Source organism: Salvelinus namaycush, unplaced genomic scaffold, assembly GCF_016432855.1.
Source record: "Salvelinus namaycush isolate Seneca unplaced genomic scaffold, SaNama_1.0 Scaffold239, whole genome shotgun sequence".
Taxonomy (NCBI): Eukaryota; Metazoa; Chordata; class Actinopteri; order Salmoniformes; family Salmonidae; genus Salvelinus; species Salvelinus namaycush.
In genome coordinates this window covers 247,299-273,049 of record NW_024059219.1, presented here as the reverse complement: position 1 = coordinate 273,049, position 25,751 = coordinate 247,299, and the positions used below count along the sequence as shown (strand labels likewise).

Below are 25,751 nucleotides of genomic sequence, written 5' to 3'. Positions count from 1 at the left end.
TTCCCCCTCCTCCCCTTCTTTCCCCTCTCCTCTCTTCTTCCCCCTCCTCCCCTTCTTTCCCCCCTCCTCTCTTCTTCCCCCTCCTCCCCTTCTTCACCCCCTACTCTCTTCTTTCCCCTCCTCCCCTTCTTTCCCCCCTCCTCTCTTCTTCCCCCTCCTCCCCTTCTTTCCCCCCTCCTCTCTTCTTTCCCATCCTCCCCTTCTTTCCCCTCTCCTCTCTTCTTTCCCATCCTCCCCTTCTTTCCCCCCTCCTCTCTTCTTCCCCATCCTCCCCTTCTTCCCCCCCTACTCTCTTCTTTCCCCTCCTCCCCTTCTTTCCCCCCTCCTCTCTTCTTTCCCCTCCTCCCCTTCTTTCCCCTCTCCTTTCTTCTTTCCCATCCTCCCCTTCTTTCCCCCCTCCTCTCTTCTTTCCCATCCTCCCTTCTTTCCCCCCTCCTCTCTTCTTCCCCATCCTCCCCTTCTTTCCCCCCTCCTCTCTTCTTTCCCCTCCTCCCCTTCTTTCCCCTCTCCTCTCTTCTTCCCCCTCCTCCCCTTCTTTCCCCCCTCCTCTCTTCTTCCCCCTCCTCCCCTTCTTTCCCCCCTCCTCTCTTCTTCCCCATCCTCCCCTTCTTTCCCCCCTCCTCTCTTCTTTCCCATCCTCCCCTTCTTTCCCCCCTCCTCTCATCTTTCCCCTCATCTTTGTCTCTTTTTCCCCTCATCATCTTTTTTCCCTCCACCCTCCCTAATTCACCTCTTAATATTTTTTGTTTACCCTGTCTGTTGCCCCTCAGCACCTCTCCATGGCAACTATCAGCATCTCTCCATGGCAACCACTCTATCAGATTAACTGCCAGTTCCCTGTGTGATTAATAAATCCCCATGATGCTGGAGATGTAGAATATTGCATTCTGGGATCCTTTCTCCAATTTGTGTCATCTTCCTTTAGGTGTCACTATCTGGGCAACCGGCAAAGTCATAAACCCTGACCATGTCTACCATTTCCCCTCTTAATAAATCCCAACTTTAAAATAACACCCAAATAATTGTTTTGTTTACATGAATAACACCCCCCTCCTCTCTCCCCCTCTCTCTCCCCCCCTCCTCTCTCTCTCTCTCTCTCCCACCCTCTCTCTCTCTCCCTCTCCCCCTCTCTCTCCCCCTCCCCCCTCCCACCCTCTCTCTCTCCCACCCTCTCTCTCTCTCTCTCCCACCCTCTCTCTCTCCCACCCTCTCTCTCTCTTTCTCCCCACAGCTCCTGAGGAAGAGGCACATAGGGAACGACATTGTGACCATTGTGTTTCAGGAACCGGGGACTCTGCCCTTCACCCCTAAAAACATCCGCTCTCACTTCCAACACGTCTTTGTCATCGTCAAGGTCCACAACCCCTGTACTGAGAACGTCTGCTACAGGTACACACACACACACACACACACACACACACACACACACACACACACACACACACACACACACACACACACACACACACACACACACACACACACACACACACACACACACACACACACACACACACCAGGATGGGTAACAGCAGATTAAACAGGGGAGGTGGAGGAGGGAGGAAGTAGAAGCCGGGTGGAGGAGCAGAGGGATGGAAGCACATCTAACATACTGTAGGTAACATCGATTTAAGATGTCAATTACAGCAACACCACACTTCAGGCCGAGGAAAATATCTTAGTAAACTAAGTAACACATCGATGATGGCATCGACTAAGCTATTCTTAGTAGTAACACCCTCCAGACCGTTCAGACCATTGATGGCTCATCCAACGCATAACTCTCTCTGACGATTAGAAGGAACTGAATCTGAGGTTGGGGCTGCGTCCCAAACGGCACACTGTTCCCTACATAGTGCCCTACTTTTGACCAAAGACCACAGGGCTCTGAAAAATTTAGTGCACTACTCTATGTAGAGAAAACGGTGTCATTAGGGACTGTCCGACAATAGTATTCACTCTGTCTGCTAATGCTTCTCTGAGGTTGTTTTGAGTGTTTTGAAATGTCACGACTCTACAGTAATGTCTGGAAATCACTAGGACCCATCATGACTCTACAGTAATGTCTGGAAATCACTAGGAGCCATCATGACTCTACAGAAATGTCTGGAAATCACTAGGAGCCATCATGACTCTACAGTAATGTCTGGAAATCACTAGGAGCCATCTCGACTCTACAGTAATGTCTGGAAATCACTAGGAGCCATCATGACTCTACAGTAATGTCTGGAAATCACTAGGAGCCATCATGACTCTACAGTAATGTCTGGAAATCACTAGGAGCCATCATGACTCCACAGTAATGTCTGGAAATCACTAGGAGTCATCATGACTCCACAGTAATGTCTGGAAATCAATAGGATAGCTTGTGTTTAAATATCACGACTCCACAGTAATATCTGGAAATCACTAGGAGCCGTCACGGCTCTACAGTAATGTCTGGAAATCACTAGGAGCCATCTCGACTCCACAGTAATGTTTAGAAATCACTAGGATAGGATGTTTTAATTGTCATGACTCCACAGTAATGTCTGGAAATCACTAGAAGCCATCACAACTCCACAGCAACGTCTGGAAATCACTAGGATAGTTAGAATTAACTATGTCCTCTCTTTCTTCTCTCTCACTCCCCCTACAGCGTTGCTGTCTCTCGTTCTAAAGATGTCCCTCTGTTCGGCCCTCCAATCCCCAAGGCAGTGACCTTCCCCAAGTCCGCTGTGTTCCGAGACTTCCTATTGGCCAAGGTCATCAATGGGGAGAACGCCGCCCACAAATCTGAGAAGTTCCGTGCCATGGCAACCAGAACGCGCCAGGAGTACCTCCGCGACCTGGCCGAGAACTTCGTGTCCACGGCGACCATGGACTCGGCTGTGAAGTTCAGTTTCATCACACTGGGAGCCAAGAAGAAGGAGAAGACCAAACCTCGTAAAGACGCTCACCTGTTCTCTGTCGGCGCCATCACCTGGTCCGTCACCGCACGGGACTTTGGCCAATCAGCAGACGTGGACTGTCTCTTGGGCGTGTCCAACGAGTTCATCATTTTAATAGAGGAGCAGTCTAAGAACGTAGTCTTCAACTGCTCCTGTCGTGATGTCATCGGATGGACATCTGGGATTATTAGCATCAAGGTCTTCTACGAGAGAGGAGAGTGTGTGATGTTGTCTGCTCAGGATGGCTGTGAAGAAGATGTACGAGAAATGGTGCAGAGACTAGAGGTAATTCATCTGGGTTAGGGTCAGGGGTTAGGGTCAGAGGTCAGGTTAGGATTATTGTTCACTTCTCTCTTCTGTCTCCGTGTTTCAGTATGAATGGAGTATCTCACATTTGACCAAAGGTGATTTGGAGAAAGAATTCAGTGATATATGGATTTAATTAGATAAACAAAGACTAATATATTTTCACTGTCAAGGGTCTGGTCTATTTCCAATTGGCTTTATCAAACCAACAGCCATCCTCTTTAGAGGAAGTCAAGCCTTAACATATCAGAAGAAAAGGTCTGGTTGTTCTGCTGGATGTAGTCTCAGCACTTGGCCTCTTGATAAATGGGTTGAAGATGACTATAAAAAGACGGATTAGGTTGTACCTTCTTACTGTAGGGAACCAGTACCTGTTGTCAACAGTGTCTCCTCCGGTACATCCTGTTTGAACACCTCCTGTTAGAGCCTTACCTTGTGCTAGGCTTCCTTTCTCCTCCTTTCCACTTTTTATCCTTACTTATTAGTTTTTTCCTCTAGGCCCTTTAGTGTTTTGAGTGTGATCCCTGTGCTTGTAGCTATGTCAACCAAATGACTAACGTACACCTTTACACCAGTCTATTGAGCCTTGTGTGTTTCATGCCAACCCAACAACACAGATTCAGACCAAGCTGTTTCATGCCAACCCAACATCCCAGATGTAGGCCTTACATGTACAGCTCGCCTTGGCCTCTCCTCTCCTGTGCCAGCCTTGGTCTCTCGTCTCCTGTGCCAGCCTTGGTCTCTCGTCTCCTGTGCCAGCCTTGGCCTCTCTTCTCCTGTGCCAGCCTTGGCCTCTCTTCTCCTGTGCCAGCCTTGGCCTCTCTTCTCCTGTGCCAGCCTTGGCCTCTCTTCTCCTGTGCCATCCTTGGCCTCTCTTCTCCTGTGCCAGCCTTGGCCTCTCCTCTCCTGTGCCAGCCTTGGCCTCTCCTCTCCTGTGCCAGCCTTGGCCTCTCTTCTCCTGTGCCAGCCTTGGCCTCTCTTCTCCTGTGCCAGCCTGGCCCAGCTGGCCTACCTCCCCTATGGGTCAGTCAGTGACATCAGTAGGTCTGCTGGGTCACAAAACTTTCAATACATGTGACTTTTTGGACCTGAATGCCAAGACATTTAAGAGATAAAGGGAGTCAAAGTTGACCCGTTCTGCATCCAGAATGTTCTGCATACCCCACCATACCATGACACCTCCATGTATTCATCACTGCATACCCCACCATACCATGACACCTCCATGTATTCATCACTGCATACCCCACCATACCATGACACCTCCATGTATTCATCACTGCATACCCCACCATACCATGACACCTCCATGTATTCATCACTGCATACCCCACCATACCATGACACCTCCATGTATTCATCATTGGAAAAGATACATGTTTGGTATTGATATTTTTAAAAGCTTACAAACAGTGTTGTCAAACTATTTCATAATTTCTAGAAAATATTTTTTTCATATAATAATGTTGACATTCTTTAAAATGTAACATCAATTATATAAAAATGTGTAATCTCCGATTATTTTCGTATTCACAAACAACAGATTTGGTCATTTATGTCAACCTTCGTTGGTGGGTGGACCTCCTCTACCTTTGTGGTAGTGTTTGGAACCAGTCCAATTTGATTCCCATTTTAGTACATATACAGTTGAAGTCGGAAGTTTACATACACCTTAGCGAAATACATTTAAACTCAGTTTTTCACAATTCCTGACATTTAAAAAATTCCCTGTCTTAGGTCAGTTAGGATCACCACTTTATTTTAAGAATGTGAAATGTCAGAATAATAGTAGAGAGAATGATTTATTTCAGCTTTTATTTCGTTCATCATATTCCCAGTGGTTCAGAAGTTTACATACACTCAATTAGTATTTGGTAACATTGCCTTTAAATTGTTTAACTTAGGTCAAGCGTTTCGGGTAGCCTTCCAGAAGCTTCCCACAGCAAGTTGGGTCAATTTTGGCCCGTTCCTCCTGACAGAGCTGGTGTAACTGAGTCAGGTTTGTAGGCCTCCTTGCTCGCACACGCTTTTTTCAGTTCTGCCTACACATTTTCCATCGGATTGAGGTCAGGGCTTTGTGATGGCCACTCCAATACATTGACTTTGTTGTCCTTAAGCCATTTTGCCACAACTTTGGAAGAATGCTTGGGGTCATTGTCCATTTGGAAGACCCATTTGCGACCAAGCTTTAACATCCTGACTGATGTCTTGAGATGTTGCTTCAATATATCCACATCATTTTCCTTTCTCATGAAGCCATCTATTTTGTGAAGTGCACCAGTCCCTCCTGCAGCAAAGCACCCCCACAACATGATGCTGCCACCCCTATTCTTCACGGTTGGGATGGTGTTCTTTGGCTTGCAAGCGTCCCCCTTTTTCCTCCAAACATAACGATGGTCATTATGACCAAACAGTTCTATTTCTGTTTCATCAGACCAGAGGACATTTCTCCAAAAAGTACGATCTTTGTCCCCTTGTGCAGTTGCAAACCGTAGTCTGGCTTTTTTATGACGGTTTTGGAGCTGTGGTTTCTTCCTTGCTGAGCGGCCTTTCAGGTTGTCGATATAAGACTCGTTTTTACTGTGGATATAGATACTTTTGTACCGGTTTCCTCCAGAATCTTCACAAAGTCCTTTGCTGTTGTTCTGGGATTGATGTGCACTTTTCGCACCAAAGTACATTCATCTCTAGGAGACAGAACGCTTCTCCTTCCTGAGCGGTATGACGGCTGTGTGGTCCCATGGTGTTTATACTTGCATACTATTGTTTGTACAGATGAACGTGGTACCTTCAGGTGTTTGGAAATTACTCCCAAGGATGAACCAGACTTGTGGAGGTTTACAATTATTTTCTGAGGTCTTGGCTGATTTATTTTGATTTTCCCATGATGTCAAGCAAAGAAGCACTGAGTTTGAAGCACCCCCACAACATGATGCTGCCACCCCTATTCTTCACGGTTGGGATGGTGAGTTGAGTTTGAAGGTAGGCCTTGACATACATCCACAGGTACACCTCCAATTGACTCAAATGATGTAAATTAGCCTATCAGAAGCTTCTAAAGCCATTACATCATTATCTGTCATTTTCCATGTAGTTTAAAGGCACAGTCAACTTAGTGTATGTAAACTTCTGACCCACTCGAATTGTGATACAGTGAATTATAAGTGAAATAATCTGTTTGTAAACAATTATTGGAAAAATTACTTGTGTCATGCGCAAAGTAGATGGCCTAACCGACTTGCCAAAACTATAGTTTGTTAACTTCTCTGGGATATGTGGGACGCTAACGTCCCATTGGCCAAAAGCCAGTAAAACTGCAGAGCAACAAATTCAAATAAATTACTATAAAAATCCAACTTTCATGAAATCACACATGCAATACACCAAATTAAAGCTACACTTGTTGTGAATCCAGCCAACGTGTCAGATTTCAAATAGGCTTTTCGGCGAAAACAAACAATGCCATTATCTGAGGACCATAGTAAACAAAGAGAGAGAAGAATATCTCAACCCTGCAGGTGCGACACAAAACTATTAAAAATATAATTCACGAGCTTCTGTTGTTGGCACTCCAATATGTCCCATAAACATCACAAATGGTCCTTTTGTTCGATTAAATACGTCGATATACACTGCTCAAAAAAATAAAGGGAACACTTAAACAACACAATGTAACTCCAAGTCAATCACACTTCTGTGAAATCAAACTGTCCACTTAGGAAGCAACACTGATTGACAATACATTTCACATGCTGTTGTGCAAATGGAATAGACAAAAGGTGGAAATTATAGGCAATTAGCAAGACACCCCCAATAAAGGAGTGGTTCTGCAGGTGGTGACCACAGACCACTTCTCAGTTCCTATGCTTCCTGGCTGATGTTTTGGTCACTTTTGAATGCTGGCGGTGCTTTCACTCTAGTGGTAGCATGAGACGGAGTCTACAACCCACACAAGTGGCTCAGGTAGTGCAGCTCATCCAGGATGGCACATCAATGCGAGCTGTGGCAAGAAGGTTTGCTGTGTCTGTCAGCGTAGTGTCCAGAGCATGGAGGCGCTACCAGGAGACAGGCCAGTACATCAGGAGACGTGGAGGAGGCCGTAGGAGGGCAACAACCCAGCAGCAGGACCGCTACCTCTGCCTTTGAGCAGGAGGAGCACTGCCAGAGCCCTGCAAAATGACCTCCAGCAGGCCACAAATGTGCATGTGTCTGCTCAAACGGTCAAAAAACAGACTCCATGAGGGTGGTATGAGGGCCCGACGTCCACAGGTGGGGGTTGTGCTTACAGCCCAACACCGTGCAGGATGTTTGGCATTTGCCAGGGAACACCAATGTTGGCAAATTCGCCACTGGCGCCTTGTGCTCTTCACAGATGAAAGCAGGTTCACACTGAGCACGTGACAGATGTGACAGAGTCTGGAGACGCCGTGGAGAACGTTCTAATGCCTGCAACATCCTCCAGCATGACCGGTTTGGTGGTGGGTCAGTCATGGTGTGGGGTGGCATTTCTTTGGGGGGCCGCACAGCCCTCCATGTGCTCGCCAGAGGTAGCCTGACTGCCATTAGGTACCGAGATGAGATCCTCAGACCCCTTGTGAGACCATATGCTGGTGCGGTTGGCCCTGGGTTCCTCCTAATGCAAGACAATGCTAGACCTCATGTGGCTGGAGTGTGTCAGCAGTTCCTGCAAGAGGAAGGCATTGATGCTATGGACTGGCCCGCCCGTTCACCAGACCTGAATCCAATTGAGCACATCTGGGACATCATGTCTCGCTCCATCCACCAACGCCACGTTGCACCACAGACTGTCCAGGAGTTGGCGGATGCTTTAGTCCAGGTCTGGGAGGAGATGCCTCAGGAGACCATCCGCCACCTCATCAGGAGCATGCCCAGGCGTTGTAGGGAGGTCATACAGGCACCTGGAGGCCACACAAACTACTGAGCCTCGTTTTGACTTGTTTTAAGGACATTACATCAAAGTTGGATCAGCCTGTAGTGTGGTTTTCCACTTTAATTTTGAGTGTGTCTCCAAATCCAGACCTCCATGGGTTGATAAATTTGATTTCCATTGATAATTTTTGTGTGATTTTGTTGCCAGCACATTCAACTATGTAAAGAAAAAAGTATTTAATAAGAATATTTCATTCATTCAGATCTAGGATGTGTTATTTTAGTGTTCCCTTTATTTTTTTGAGCAGTGTATATCCAAAATGTCCATTTATTTGGCGCGTTTGATCCAGAAAAACACCTGTTCCAACTTGTGCAACGTGACTACAAAATATCTCAAAAGTTACCTGTAAACCTTGCCAAAACATTTCAAACTACTTTTTTAATACAACTTTAGGTATTATTTTACGTAAATAATCGATAAATTTGAAGACAGGATGATCTGTGTTCAATACAGGATTAAAACAAACTGTAGCTTTCTGGTCACGCGCCTCTAACAGTACACTTCAAGTTACCCTCGTTCTGGATGGCCGTACTTCTTCATTACACAAAGGAAAAAACCTCAACCAATTTCTAAAGACTGTTGACATCCAGTGGAAGTGGTAGTAACTGCAAGAAGGTCAATTAAGAAATCTGGATTCCCAATGAAACCTCATTGAAAAGAGAGTGACCTCAACAAAAAAAAAAATCTGAATGGTTTGTCCTTGGGGTTTCGCCTGCTAAATAAGTTCTGTTATACTCACAGACATGATTCAAACAGTTTTAGAAACTTCAGAGTGTTTTCTATCCAAATCTAATAATATGCATATCTTATCTTCTGGGGATGAGTAGCTGGCAGTTGAATTTGGGTATGCTTTTCATCCAAATGTGAAAATGCTGCCCCCTATCCTAGAGAAGTTAACAATACATTTGTGGAGTGGTTGAAAAACGAATTTTAATGACTCCAACCTAAGTGTATGTAAACTCCAGACTTCAACTGTATGCAAATATCAAAGTTTACTCGTTTTTAGATTGACGTCTGGGGTAAAAAAAATATATATCTTTTTTTTTTTTCAAGAAATTGTAAAATATTTTGACAAGCTATTTAAGCTTTTAAATGATATCAAACTCAGCTGTTTTTCTTTTCCAGTGATGAAGACATGGATGTGTCATGATATTGTAGGGTATGCGAAGAAGATCAACTTCGAGAACTTAATCTCTTGAATTTTCTGACATTCAGGTGCTGAACACTTCCACAATAGGCAAATATGTTTCGTTCAAATCAAAAGGGGTCAAAAAGGGATTGAATTTAAATGGATTTCCACTGCTTCGATTGTATTGCGATTTTATGTTCCAAACGTATTGCTCACTATACTGTATGTCTGCTGCGGAGAGACAAGAGAACCATCAGAAAACAAACTTTGATCATGGAAAGGAAAGTGATGAAATCATGTTGGCTATTTAAAAACAAGATGGAGAACAAGCTATATGAGTTCTGGCTCAGGTACAGCCAACTAGCGGCAGCTAACCCTACCTAGCTACCTGGGGTGATGCCTATGTGACCTAGCTACCTGGGGTGATGACTAGGTACAGCCAACTAGCGGCAGCTAACCCTACCTAGCTACCTGGGGTGATGCCTATGTGACCTAGCTACCTGGGGTGATGACTAGGTACAGCCAACTAGCGGCAGCTAACCCTACCTAGATACCTGGGGTGATGCCTATGTTACCTAGCTACCTGTGGTGATGCCTATGTTACCTAGATACCTGGGGTGATGCCTATGTTACCTAGCTACCTGTGGTGATGCCTATGTTACCTAGCTACCTGTGGTGATTACTATGTTACCTAGCTTCCTGGGGTGAGGCCCATTTTTTTATATATATATATTTTTTCCCTTAATTTAATGATGCTGATCCAACCCAGTTTAAACTGTACAGTACATGATGCTGATCCAACCCAGTTTAAACTGTACAGTACACTATGCTGATCCAACCCAGTTTAATCTGTACAGTACATGATGCTGATCCAACCCAGTTTAAACTGTACAGTACACTATGCTGATCCAACCCAGTTTAAACTGTACAGCACGTGATGCTGATCCAACCCAGTTTAAACTGTACAGTACACGATGCTGATCCAACCCAGTTTAAACTGTACAGTACATGATGCTGATCCAACCCAGTTTAAACTGTACAGTACATGATGCTGATCCAACCCAGTTTAATCTGTACAGTACATGATGCTGATCCAACCCAGTTTAAACTGTACAGTACATGATGCTGATCCAACCCAGTTTAAACTGTACAGTACATGATGCTGATCCAACCCAGTTTAAACTGTACAGTACATGATGCTGATCCAACCCAGTTTAAACTGTACAGTACACGATGCTGATCCAACCCAGTTTAAACTGTACAGCACGTGATGCTGATCCAACCCAGTTTAAACTGTACAGTACACGATGCTGATCCAACCCAGTTTAAACTGTACAGCACGTGATGCTGATCCAACCCAGTTTAAACTGAACAGTACACGATGCTGATCCAACCCAGTTGAAAAGGGGAGGAGGGGAGAGGCAGCATCATTCTATCTCTGTAGACTAATAATAGAACCTGTTGTACGCCCATGGCCTCTCGTCTCAGTGAGCAGACACACTGCTTCTGTCCTCGTATTAAAGTAACTCTGAACTCAGCCCACAGTTATTCATCTTGTCCATCCTTTTCTCTCTTCTGTTCTTCTCCTTCTCCCCGTCCTCTTCTGTCCTTGTCTTGTTAAAACAGCTCTGCAGTATAACAGACCCTTCTCCTCGTTATTTTCTTCCTCCTCTCCTCTTCTCCGAACATGTCTGTCTGTCTGTCTGTCTGTCTGTCTGTCTGTCTGTCTGTCTGTCTGTCTGTCTGTCTGTCTGTCCGTCTCCTATGCTGTGGTTCATCTCACATCCACTTGGCTCAGTGTTAGTTACATGATGGGGTTCCTGTCCTGAGCTTCCATAAGTTGGTTAGTGGGTCTCTACACAGTCAGCCGGCTGCTTCCCCTACTCTACACAACACAGAGGCAGTACAACACTGAGGCAGTACAACACTGAGGCAGTACAACAGTGAGGCAGTACAACAGTGAGGCAGTACAACACTGAGGCAGCACAACACTGAGGTAGTACAACACTGAGGCAGTACAACACTGAGGCAGTACAACAGTGAGGCAGTACAACACTGAGGCAGTACAACACTGAGGTAGTACAACACTGAGGCAGTACAACACTGAGGTAGTACAACACTGAGGCAGTACAACACTGAGGTAGTACAACACTGAGGTAGTACAACACTGAGGCAGTACAACAGTGAGGCAGTACAACACTGAGGCAGTACAACACTGAGGTAGTACAACACTGAGGCAGTACAACACTGAGGTAGTACAACACTGAGGCAGTACAACACTGAGGTAGTACAACACTGAGGTAGTACAACACTGAGGCAGTACAACACTGAGGCAGTCCAACACTGAGGCAGTACAACACTGAGGCCAACACTGAGGTAGTACAACACTGAGGTAGTACAATACTGAGGCAGCACAACACAGAGGCAGCACAACACAGAGGCAGCACAACACTGAGGCAGTACAACACTGAGGCAGTACAACAGTGAGGCAGTTCAACACTGAGGTAGTACAACACTGAGGCAGTACAACACTGAGGCAGTACAACACTGAGGCAGTACAACACTGAGGCAGTACAATACTGAGGCAGTACAATACTGAGGTAGTACAACACTGAGGCAGTACAACACTGAGGCAGTTCAACACTGAGGCAGTATAACACTGAGGCAGTTCAACACTGAGGTAGCACAACACTGAGGTAGTACAACACTGAGGCAGTACAACACTGAGGCAGTACAACACTGAGGCAGTACAACACTGAGGTAGTACAACACTGAGGCAGTACAACACTGAGGCAGTACAATACTGAGGTAGCACAACACAGAGGCAGTACAACACTGAGGCCAACACTGAGGCAGTACAACACTGAGGTAGTACAACACTGAGGTAGTACAACACTGAGGCAGTACAACACTGAGGTAGTACAACACTGAGGCAGTACAACACTGAGGTAGTACAACACTGAGGTAGTACAACACTGAGGCAGTTCAACACTGAGGCAGTACAACACTGAGGCAGTACAACAGTGAGGCAGTACACCACTGAGGTAGTACACCACTGAGGCAGTTCAACACTGAGGTAGTACAACACTGAGGCAGTACAACACTGAGGTAGCATAACACTGAGGTAGTACAACACTGAGGCAGTTCAACAGTGAGGCAGTACAACACTGAGGTAGTACAACACTGAGGCAGTACAACACTGAGGCAGTACACCACTGAGGCAGTACAACAGTGAGGCAGTACACCACTGAGGCAGTACACCACTGAGGCAGTACAACACTGAGGCAGTACAACACTGAGGTAGTACAACACTGAGGTAGTACAACACTGAGGCAGTACAACACTGAGGCAGTACAACACTGAGGCAGTACAACACTGAGGCAGTACAACACTGAGGCAGTACAATACTGAGGTAGTACAACACTGAGGCAGTACAACACTGAGGTAGTACAAAACTGAGGTAAAATAACACTGAAGTAGTACAACACTGAGGCAGTACAACACTGAGGCAGTACAACACTGAGGTAGTACAACACTGAGGCAGTACAACACTGAGGTAGTACAACACTGAGGCAGTACAACACTGAGGCAGTACAACACTGAGGTAGTACAACACTGAGGCAGTACAACACTGAGGCAGTACAACACTGAGGCCAACACTGAGGTAGTACAACACAGAGGTAGTACAACACTGAGGCCAACAGTGAGGCAGTACAACAGTGAGGCAGTACAACACAGAGGTAGTACAACACTGAGGTAGTACAACACTGAGGCAGTACAACACTGAGGTAGTACAACACTGAGGCAGTACAACACTGAGGCAGTACAACACTGAGGCAGTACAACAGTGAGGCAGCACAACACTGAGGTAGTACAACACTGAGGTAGTACAACACTGAGGCAGCACAACACTGAGGTAGTACAATACTGAGGCAGTTCAACACTGAGGCAGTACAACACTGAGGCCAACACTGAGGCAGTACAACACTGAGGCAGTACAACACTGAGGCAGTACAACACTGAGGCAGTACAACACTGAGGTAGTACAAAACTGAGGTAGCATAACACTGAGGCAGTACAACACTGAGGCAGCAGGCTGCCTCCTGCCTCCTGTCATCCTTGATTCCTGTCATCCCAGCCTCCTGTCATCGTTGACCCCTGTCATCCCAGCCTCCTGTCATCCTTGACCCCTGTCATTCCTAACGCCTGTCATCCTTGACCCCTGTCATTCCTAACTCCTGTCATCCTTGACCCCTGTCATCCCTGCCTCCTGTTATCATTGACCCCTGTCATCCCAGCCTCCTGTCATCCTTGACCCCTGTCATCCCAGCCTCCTGTCATCCTTGACCCCTGTCAGCCCTGCCTCCTGTTATCCTTGACCCCTGTCATCCCTGCCTCCTGTCATCCTTGACCCCTGTTATTCCTGCCTCCTGTCATCCTTGACCCCTGTTATTCCTGCCTCCTGTCATCCTTTCCCCCTGTCATCCGTGCCTCCTGTCATTCCTTGACCCCTGTCATTCCTAACTCCTGTCATCTTTGACTCCTGTCATTCCTGCCTCCTGTCATTCCTGCCTCCTGTCATTCCTGCCTCCTGTCATCCCTGCCTCCTGTCATCCTTCACCCCTGTCATTCCTAACTCCTGTCATCCATGACTCCTGTCATCCCTGCCTCCTGTCATCCTTCACCCCTGTCATTCCTAACTCCTGTCATCCTTTACCCCTGTCATCCCAGCCTCCTGTCATCCTTGACTCCTGTCATTCCTGCCTCCTGTCATTCCTGCCTCCTGTCATCCCTGCCTCCTGTCATCCCTGCCTCCTGTCATCCCTGCCTTCTGTCATCCCTGCCTCCTGTCATCCTTGACCCCTGTCATCCCAGCCTCCTGTCATCCTTGACCCCTGTCATTCCTGCCTCCTGTCATCCTTGACCCCTGTCATCCTTGACCCCTGTCATCCCAGTCTCCTGTCATCCTTGACCCCTGTCATCCCTGCCTCCTGTCATTCCTGCCTCCTGTCATTCCTGCCTCCTGTCGCTCTGCCCTGGGCCAGGTCTCCCTTGTAAAAGAGTTCTCCTGACCTTAATGAGACTTCTTGATTAAATAAAGTTTAAATTAAAATAAGAAAAGTCAGTCGCTGGAGTAACCCAGCTGAACATGGTAATATAGGAGGGTTGCTGTAGTAACCAAGCTGAACATGGTAATAGAGGAGGGTTGCTGTAGTAACCCAGCTGAACATGGTAATATAGGAGGGTTGCTGTAGTAACCAAGCTGAACATGGTAATAGAGGAGGGTTGCTGTAGTAACCCAGCTGAACATGGTAATAGAGGAGGGTTGCTGTAGTAACCAAGCTGAACATGGTAATAGAGGAGGGTTGCTGTAGTAACCCAGCTGAATATGGTAATAGAGGAGGGTTGCTGTAGTAACCCAGCTGAACATGGTAATAGAGGAGGGTTGCTGTAGTAACCCAGCTGGACATGGTAATAGAGGAGGGTTGCTGTAGTAACCCAGTTGAACATGGTAATAGAGGAGGGTTGCTGTAGTAACCCAGCTGAACATGGTAATAGAGGGTTGCTCTAGTAACCCAGCTGAACATGGTAATAGAGGAGGGTTGCTCTAGTAACCCAGCTGAACATGGTAATAGAGGAGGGTTGCTCTAGTAACCCAGCTGGACATGGTAATAGAGGAGGGTTGCTGTAGTAACCCAGCTGAACATGGTAATAGAGGAGGGTTGCTGTAGTAACCCAGCTGAACATGGTAATAGAGGAGGGTTGCTGTAGTAACCCAGCTGAACATGGTAATAGAGGAGGGTTGCTGTAGTAACCCAGCTGGACATGGTAATAGAGGAGGGTTGCTGTAGTAACCCAGCTGAACATGGTAATAGAGGAGGGTTGCTGTAGTAACCCAGCTGAACATGGTAATAGAGGAGGGTTGCTGTAGTAACCCAGCTGAACATGGTAATAGGGGAGGGTTGCTCTAGTAACCCGGCTGAACATGGTAATAGAGGAGGGTTGCTGTAGTAACCCAGCTGAACATGGTAATATAGGAGGGTTGCTGTAGTAACCAAGCTGAACATGGTAATAGAGGAGGGTTGCTGTAGTAACCCAGCTGAACATGGTAATAGAGGAGGGTTGCTGTAGTAACCCAGCTGAACATGGTAATAGAGGAGGGTTGCTGTAGTAACCCAGCTGAACATGGTAATAGAGGAGGGTTGCTGTAGTAACCCAGCTGAACATGGTAATAGGGGAGGGTTGCTCTAGTAACCCAGCTGAACATGGTAATAGAGGAGGGTTGATGTAGTAACCCAGCTGAACATGGTAATAGAGGAGGGTCTTTGGCTATTAACAGAGGGCCCAGAGTGTCATTGAGTGCAGGTTCCCAGAACGACAGAAGGACAGGAGGACAGAGGTTGAATGTTTTAACATGTATGATGAGCCAAGGAATATCACTAGCTCATTAGATATGCAAATATATTTTAATTAGATATGGTAATACCCCTTAATAGATACAGTCATTGGGTAATACCAGAGCATTCATTGGCAATGGTAATACCAGATCATTCATTAGCTATGGTAATACCAGATCATTCATTAGCTATGGTAATACCAGATCATTCATTAGCTATGGTAATACCAGATCAGAGATCATTCATTAGGTATGGTAATACCAGATCATTCATTCGCTATGGTAATACCAGATCATTCATTAGCTATGGTAATATTAGATCATTCATTAGCTATGGTAATATCAGATCATTCATTAGCTATGGTAATACCAGATCATTCATTAGCTATGGTAATATCAGATCATTCATTAGCTATGGTAATACCAGATCATTCATTAGCTATGGTAATACCAGATCATTCATTAGCTATGGTAATACCAGATCATTCATTACCTATGGTAATACCAGATCATTCATTAGCTATGGTAATATCAGATCATTCATTAGCTATGGTAATACCAGATCATTCATTAGCTATGGTAATATCAGATCATTCATTAGCTATGGTAATACCAGATCATTCATTAGCTATGGTAATACCAGATCATTCATTAGCTATGGTAATACCAGATCATTCATTAGCTATGGTAATACCAGATCATTCATTAGCTATGGTAATACCAGATCATTCATTAGCTATGGTAATACCAGATCATTCATTAGCTATGGTAATACCAGATCATTCATTAGCTATGGTAAATCCAGTTCACATTTACTGTCTTTAATGCCCCCTGCATCTATGAGGCAAATGAGCTGTGTTGTTAAACACCTATGCATGTGGTTAGGCTTCACGCCATTAATGGCCTGGTGTATGTAATACCCTGGGATTGTCCCTCAGAAGACAATGAGTGTCTCTTTCCCTGTTGTATCAGTGTGAGTGCTACAGTGTGTCAGCGTGAGTTCCCAAGTTCTACATCCCCGACCTTCTAGGCTTCACTGAACTGTCTAATTACACACTCCTGGTTCCCAATTCCCCTGATTAGTAATTGTATATATGTGCCTCCCCATTGTCCTTGTCGATTATTGTTACCATGGCCGTTGGACCTGTGAGTGCCTGTGTTGTTGTTTCGGCTTTCGTGCTGCGTATTTTTTGCAATTGTTATTACGGTCTCGTCCCGTGTATTGTTATTACGGGTCTCGTCCCGTGTATTGTTATTACGGGTCTCGTCCCGTGTATTGTTATTACGGGTGTCACGTTCCTGACCTGTTTTCTGTTGTTTGGTATGTGTTTAATTGGTCAGGGCGTGAGTTTGGGTGGGTAGTCTATGTTTTCTGTTTCTATGTTGGTTTTGGGTACCTGATATGGTTCTCAATTAGAGGCAGGTGGTTTTCATCTCCTCTGATTGAGAATGATATTAAGGTAGGTGTTTTCACACTGTTTGTTTGTGGGTGGTTGTCTCCTGTGTCTGTGTTTGTCGCGCCACACGGGACTGTCTCGGTTTGTTTGTACGTTCGTTCTTTTGTGTAGTCATTTTCCTGTTCGTGAGTTCTTCGTTTTATGTAAGTACGCATGTCCAGGTCTGTCTACTCCGTTTTGTTATTTTGTTAGTTATTCAAGTTAGTTCGTTTTTTGTCTTGTCTAATAAATCATTATGAATTCACACCCCGCTGCCTCTTTGGTCGAATCACTACTCCTCCTTTTCGGATGAAGAGGAGGAGGAACGCCGTTACAACGGGTCTCGTCCCGTGTATTGTTATTACGGGTCTCGTCCCGTGTATTGTTATTACGGGTCTCGTCCTGTGTATTGTTATTACGGGTCTCGCCCCGTGTATTGTTATTACGGGTCTCGTCCCGTGTATTGTTATTACGGGTCTCGCCCCGTGTATTGTTATTACGGGTCTCGCCCCGTGTATTGTTATTACGGGTCTCGTCCCGTGTATTGTTATTACGGGTCTCGTCCCGTGTATTGTTATTACGGGTCTCGTGTCGTGTATTGTTATTACGGGTCTCGCCCCGTGTATTGTTATTACGGGTCTCGTCCCGTGTATTGTTATTATGTCTCTCGCCCCGTGTATTGTTATTACGGGTCTCGTCCCGTGTATTGTTATTACGGGTCTCGTCCCGTATATTGTTATTACGGGTCTCGTCCCGTGTATTGTTATTACGGGTCTCGTCCCGTGTATTTATTACAGGTTTAACCGTGCTCTTTTGTTTGGGTTACATCCCTGTGTGTTTTGTATACGTGTTTGTTTCGGGCTTCGTCCCCGTGCCTTTCATGGCATGTCGTGTAATTTGGGTGGAGTATTAAAACCCCCTATTACGTATTCCTGCACCTGTCTCCAATCATTTACACAACGTGACAGTTACCGTGTGTCAGCGTGAGTGTGTGTGTGTGTGTGTGTGTGTGTGTGTGTGTGTGTGTGTGTGTGTGTGTGTGTGTGTGTGTGTGTGTGTGTGTGTGTGTGTGTGTGTGTGTGTGTTTTCATCAGAGTACCAGACCAGGGCTTTTACAGCATCATGTCTGTGAGAGAAAGAGGACCACTAAGTGTGGGAAGAGAACTAAAAGCCTTGTGGTAGGTCTACTGTTGTGGTGTGATGGTATGGGTAGGTTGGGAACTAAAAGCCTTGTGGTAGGTCTGCTGTTGTGGTGTGATGGTATGGGTAGGTTGGGAACTAAAAGCCTTGTGGTAGGTCTGCTGTTGTGGTGTGATGGTATGGGTAGGTTGGGAAGAGAACTAAAAACCTTGTGGTAGGTCTGCTGTTGTGGTGTGATGGTATGGGTAGGTTGGGGAGAGAACTAAAAGCCTTGTGGTTGGTCTGCTGTTGTGGTGTGATGATATGGGTAGGTTGGGGAGAGAACTAAAAGCCTTGTGGTAGGTCTGCTGTTGTGGTGTGATGGTATGGGTAGCTTGAGAACTAAAAGCCTTGTGGTAGGTCTGCTGTTGTGGTGTGATGGTATGGGTAGGTTGGGAAGAGAACTAAAAGCCTTGTGGTAGGTCTGCTGTTGTGGTGTGATGGTATGGGTAGGTTGGGAAGAGAACTAAAAGCCTTGTGGTAGGTCTGCTGTTGTGGTGTGATGGTATGGGTAGGTTGGGGAGAGAACTAAAAGCCTTGTGGTAGGTCTGCTGTTGTGGTGTGATGGTATGGGTAGGCTGGGGAGAGAACTAAAAGCCTTGTGGTAGGTCTGCTGTTGTGGTGTGATGGTATGGGTAGGTTGGGAAGAGAACTAAAAGCCTTGTGGTAGGTCTGCTGTTGTGGTGTGATGGTATGGGTAGGTTGGGGAGAGAACTAAAAGCCTTGTGGTAGGTCTGCTGTTGTGGTGTGATGGTATGGGTAGGTTGGTGAGAGAACTAAAAGCCTTGCGGTAGGTCTGCTGTTGTGGTGTGATGGTATGGGTAGGTTGGGAAGAGAACTAAAAGCCTTGCGGTAGGTCTGCTGTTGTGGTGTGATGGTATGGGTAGGTTGGGAACTAAAAGCCTTGTGGTAGGTCTGCTGTTGCGGTGTGATGGTATGGGTAGGTTGGGGAGAGAACTAAAAGCCTTGAGGTAGGTCTGCTGTTGTGGTGTGATGGTATGGGTAGGTTGGGGAGAGAACTAAAAGCCTTGTGGTAGGTCTGCTGTTGTGGTGTGATGGTATGGGTAGGTTGGGGAGAGAACTAAAAGCCTTGTGGTAGGTCTGCTGTTGTGGTGTGATGGTATGGGTAGGTTGGGAAGAGAACTAAAAGCCTTGTGGTAGGTCTGCTGTTGTGGTGTGATGGTATGGGTAGGTTGGGAAGAGAACTAAAAGCCTTGCGGTAGGTCTGCTGTTGTGGTGTGATGGTATGGGTAGGTTGGGAACTAAAAGCCTTGTGGTAGGTCTGCTGTTGCGGTGTGATGGTATGGGTAGGTTGGGGAGAGAACTAAAAGCCTTGAGGTAGGTCTGCTGTTGTGGTGTGATGGTATGGGTAGGTTGGGGAGAGAACTAAAAGCCTTGTGGTAGGTCTGCTGTTGTGGTGTGATGGTATGGGTAGGTTGGGGAGAGAACTAAAAGCCTTGTGGTAGGTCTGCTGTTGTGGTGTGATGGTATGGGTAGGTTGGGAAGAGAACTAAAAGCCTTGTGGTAGGTCTGCTGTTGTGGTGTGATGGTATGGGTAGGTTGGGAAGAGAACTAAAAGCCTTGCGGTAGGTCTGCTGTTGTGGTGTGATGGTATGGGTAGGTTGGTGAGTACGTGTTGTTCCCGTTAACGCCACTGTTTTGGACCATTTGTGCAAACTTTCTACAATATTACTTTATCACATGATACCATAGTTGAGATTGTTCATTTCCCCCTCCCCTATCAAGTCCACAATGTGACAGTAAGGGGAGCCATCATTAGTTAGGTTATTGGAATATTCAACCAACAGAGATTTTACTGCTCAGAGATCCATTAACATCTAGGTGTGTGATTGATTAACTGTCAGCCTTCAGAGCTGATTATGATTTAGTAAGGCTAGAGTTTAGCTTCACAGAGATTTACTCCATGAGAATAAAACTAATCCCTGCTCTATGCCCTATTGCAGAATCGACATGGACTTACGTGTTATATGTGGGACTCTACATAGTCATCTATCAGGAGCATTAGTCTAATGGCTGATCCGTCCTGTATAGTCCTGTTTAGTCATCTTATCCATCCTCTATAAGACCTCTATGCTTTATCTTGGCCAGGTCACAATTGTAAATGAGAACTTGTTCTCAACTAGACTACCTGGTTCAATAAAGGTGAAATAAATGTTTTATTTATTTTATTTTATAAAAATAGATTCTACAGCCCTCTAATGTCCTCTATAGTCTTCTATAGTCTTCTATAGTCCTCTATAGTCTTCTATTGTTCTCTATTGTCCTGTATTGTCCTGTACAGTCCTCTGCAGTTCTCTGTAGTCCTATATTGTCTTCTATAGGATTGTTACGCACGCCTCTGAGAAGAGGGAACGCAACTCCCTGCTACAACTCAACTCCCCGTGAAGTGAAAGAGGTATGGACTGTAGGTGCGAGTAAGGATGACAAAAGTCAGAATTTACCATTTATTAGGATTTATTTCCTTAAACGGTAATATGGGGAAAAGGGGCTGGACGGAACCAAAGCAAAGAAAGTAAATATCAAAGCTTCCCCCTCTCCTATCTAACCTGCCTACCCACTACTTACCTAACTTAGTACCACCTGGTGCCCTAACCAAAATACAGGGGGTGGTCCGCCCAGGTCTTACCTAGACAGTGAATATACTACGGGTATATGTATGCCCGCGGGCCTCTTGCCTAAGCACTCCCAAAGTGCCTTCTCCTTCCCCCCTGGGAACAAATGAAACAGAATAATTAACAATTTCACAAACACTTTACAACAAAACTGAGTAAACTAACTCAGGCCACTAAAGAAACTTTGACAAAGCAACAAACACAGAACATATCAAAGCTGCTACCAACAACAACTAACACATTACATACCACACTTTCTGTTAAACAACCAACACTATATCACAATCTAATTCTCCAGCAAAAAATCTCTCTCTCTCTAATCTCTTTCTACTGATCTCTCCTGAACAGAACACTGGCTTTTATAGCTTCAGGTGGCAATAGTGATTAGAGTCAGCTGCTTCTTGACGAGGGGGCGGGGTCAGCTCTCCAATCATCAATTAGCCATTGAGTCGACCAATCAGCTGGTTGGGGAGAACTCAGGAAGCTATCTCCTGAAACACACACACTCTAATACAAAAGCTATAACACAGAAACTGGGGAACGTAACACGCCCACCACAAAATTTGCAAACATACAGTTTGTAATAACAAAACCCAACGCTTCCCCAATTAGTAAACCTGTGATAGAGCGTCAGCACAGTCAGCACAGCGTCAGCACAGTGTAAGACATTTACAAGCCTAACCCTAACCCAGTCTGAGACATTTACAAGCCTAACCCAGTCTGAGACATTTACAAGCCTAATCCTAACCCAGTCTGAGACATTTACAAACCTAACCCTAACCCAGTCTGAGACATTTACAACCTATGAACGTCTAATTGAAGGACATTTTAATTGATCGTAAATAGCAGTTGTTCCAACTCATACAGAATAGTTTCCTCTATCCTCTTTTTCCTCTATCTCCCTCCGACCCTGTTCCAGAGATTTTGTGAACCTACCATCACCCATGATGCACTGATGTACTCGTGGTTCAGCCCAGCTCTTGATAAACTAGTGGTTCAGCCCCTGATAAACTAGTGGTTTAACCCCAGATAAACTAGTGGTTGAGCCCCTGATGAACTAGTGGTTGAGCCCCTGATAAAACTAGTGGTTTAGCCCCTGATAAACTAGTGGTTGAGCCCCTGATGAACAAATGGTTCAGCCCCTGATGAACAAATGGTTCAGCCCCTGATGAACTAATGGTTCAGCCCCTGATGAACTAGTGGTTTAGCCCCTGGTAAACTAGTGGTTGAGCCCCTGATGAACTAGTGGTTGAGCCCCTGATGAACTAGTGGTTTAGCCCCTGATGAACTAGTGGTTTAGCCCCTGATAAACTAGTGGTTGAGCCCCTGATAAACTAGTGGTTGAGCCCCTGATGAACTAGTGCTTGAGCCCCTGATGAACTAGTGGTTGAGCCCCTGATGAACTAGTGGTTGAGCCCCTGATGAACTAGTGCTTGAGCCCCTGATGAACTAGTGGTTGAGCCCCTGATGAACTAGTGGTTGAGCCCCTGATAAACTAGTGGTTGAGCCCCTGATGAACTAGTGGTTGAGCCCCTGATGAACTAGTGGTTTAGCCCCTGATAAACTAGTGGTTGAGCCCCTGATAAACTAGTGGTTGATGGGGTGCTGTCCTCAGATAATAGCATGGTTTGCTTTCGCCGTAAAGCCTTTTTGAAATCTGACACTGTGGCTGGATTAACAAGAAGTTCATCTTTAAACCGGTGTATAACACTTGTATGATTTATGAATTATTATTATGAGTATTTCTGTTTTTCAATTTGGCACGCTGCTATGTCACTGGGTGTTGTCTAATCAATCCCGTTAACGGGATTGGCGCGCGAAGGGATCACTAAGAAGTTAAAGACCGGTCCACATGTAAATGTTCATTAATTGTTTATGGATCATTGAACAAGCATGGGAAACAGTGTTTCAACCCTTACAATGAAGATCTGTGAAGTTATTTGGATTTTCGCTGTTATGATAAACTGAACTGATGGAGTGGTATGTTCATGTTATGATAAACTGATGGAGTGGTATGTTCCTGTTATGATAAACTGATGGAGTGGTATGTTCCTGTAATGATAAACTGATGGAGTGGTATGTTCATGTAATGATAAACTGATGGAGTGGTATGTTCCTGTAATGATAAACTGATGGAGTGGTATGTTCCTGTTATGATAAACTGATGGAGTGGTATGTTCCTGTTATGATAAACTGATGGAGTGGTATGTTCCTGTTATGATAAACTGATGGAGTGGTATGTTCCTGTTATGATAAACTGATGGAGTGGTATGTTCCTGTTATGATAAACTGAACTGATGGAGTGGTATGTTTCTGTTATGATAAACTGAACTGATGGAGTGGTATGTTCCTGTAATGATAAACTGATGGAGTGGTATGTTCATGTTATGATAAACTGATGGAGTGGTATGTTCATGTTATGATAAACTGATGGAGTGGTATGTTCCTGTTATGATAAACTGAACTGATGGAGTGGTATGTTCCTGTAATGATAAACTGAACTGATGGAGTGGTATGTTCCTGTAATGATAAACTGATGGAGTGGTATGTTCATGTTATGATAAACTGATGGAGTGGTATGTTCCTGTTATGATAAACTGAACTGATGGAGTGGTATGTTCCTGTAATGATAAACTGATGGAGTGGTATGTTCATGTTATGATAAACTGATGGAGTGGTATGTTCCTGTTATGATAAACTGATGGAGTGGTATGTTCATGTTATGATAAACTGAACTGATGGAGTGGTATGTTCATGTTATGATAAACTGATGGAGTGGTATGTTCCTGTTATGATAAACTGAACTGATGGAGTGGTATGTTCATGTTATGATAAACTGAACTGATGGAGTGGTATGTTCATGTTATGATAAACTGATGGAGTGGTATGTTCCTGTTATGATAAACTGAACTGATGGAGTGGTATGTTCATGTTATGATAAACTGATGGAGTGGTATGTTCATGTTATGATAAACTGAACTGATGGAGTGGTATGTTCATGTTATGATAAACTGATGGAGTGGTATGTTCATGTTATGATAAACTGAACTGATGGAGTGGTATGTTCATGTTATGATAAACTGAACTGATGGAGTGGTATGTTCCTGTTATGATAAACTGATGGAGTGGTATGTTCCTGTAATGATAAACTGATGGAGTGGTATGTTCATGTTATGATACACTGATGGAGTGGTATGTTCATGTTATGATAAACTGATGGAGTGGTATGTTCATGTTATGATAAACTGATGGAGTGGTATGTTCCTGTTATGATAAACTGATGGAGTGGTATGTTCATGTTATGATAAACTGAACTGATGGAGTGGTATGTTCCTGTTATGATAAACTGAACTGATGGAGTGGTATGTTCATGTTATGATAAACTGAACTGATGGAGTGGTATGTTCATGTTATGATAAACTGATGGAGTGGTATGTTCCTGTTATGATAAACTGAACTGATGGAGTGGTATGTTCCTGTTATGATAAACTGATGGAGTGGTATGTTCCTGTTATGATAAACTGAACTGATGGAGTGGTATGTTCCTGTTATGATAAACTGAACTGATGGAGTGGTATGTTTCTGTAATGATAAACTGAACTGATGGAGTGGTATGTTTCTGTAATGATAAACTGAACTGATGGAGTGGTATGTTCATGTTATGATAAACTGAACTGATGGAGTGGTATGTTCATGTTATGATAAACTGAACTGATGGAGTGGTATGTTCATGTAATGATAAACTGATGGAGTGGTATGTTCCTGTTATGATAAACTGATGGAGTGGTATGTTCATGTTATGATAAACTGATGGAGTGGTATGTTCCTGTAATGATAAAATGATGGAGTGGTATGTTCCTGTAATGATAAACTGATGGAGTGGTATGTTCCTGTTATGATAAACTGATGGAGTGGTATGTTCCTGTAATGATAAACTGAACTGATGGAGTGGTATGTTCATGTTATGATAAACTGAACTGATGGAGTGGTATGTTCATGTTATGATAAACTGAACTGATGGAGTGGTATGTTCCTGTTATGATAAACTGATGGAGTGGTATGTTCCTGTAATGATAAACTGATGGAGTGGTATGTTCATGTTATGATAAACTGATGGAGTGGTATGTTCATGTTATGATAAACTGATGGAGTGGTATGTTCCTGTTATGATAAACTGAACTGATGGAGTGGTATGTTCATGTTATGATAAACTGAACTGATGGAGTGGTATGTTCCTGTTATGATAAACTGATGGAGTGGTATGTTCCTGTTATGATAAACTGATGGAGTGGTATGTTCCTGTAATGATAAACTGATGGAGTGGTATGTTCATGTAATGATAAACTGATGGAGTGGTATGTTCATGTTATGATAAACTGATGGAGTGGTATGTTCATGTTATGATAAACTGATGGAGTGGTATGTTCCTGTTATGATAAACTGAACTGATGGAGTGGTATGTTCATGTTATGATAAACTGAACTGATGGAGTGGTATGTTCATGTTATGATAAACTGAACTGATGGAGTGGTATGTTCCTGTTATGATAAACTGATGGAGTGGTATGTTCCTGTTATGATAAACTGATGGAGTGGTATGTTCCTGTTATGATAAACTGATGGAGTGGTATGTTCCTGTAATGATAAACTGATGGAGTGGTATGTTCATGTAATGATAAACTGATGGAGTGGTATGTTCCTGTAATGATAAACTGATGGAGTGGTATGTTCATGTAATGATAAACTGATGGAGTGGTATGTTCCTGTTATGATAAACTGATGGAGTGGTAT

General features: G+C 44.6%; 1 protein-coding gene across 1 annotated transcript in view; it reads left to right on the top strand.

The window, feature by feature from the left end:
• Positions 1–1,231: 1,231 nt before the first annotated feature.
• The window catches only part of LOC120038776 (signal-induced proliferation-associated 1-like protein 2), a gene marked incomplete at its 5' end in the record, with an annotated part of 116,966 nt that continues 92,446 nt past the window's right edge, over positions 1,232–25,751 (top strand). Inside the window, 2 exons of the mRNA XM_038984420.1 lie at positions 1,232–1,389; positions 2,639–3,215. Of these exons, the coding sequence (XP_038840348.1) occupies positions 1,232–1,389; positions 2,639–3,215 (735 nt within the window). The remainder of the gene's footprint in view (positions 1,390–2,638; positions 3,216–25,751) is intronic.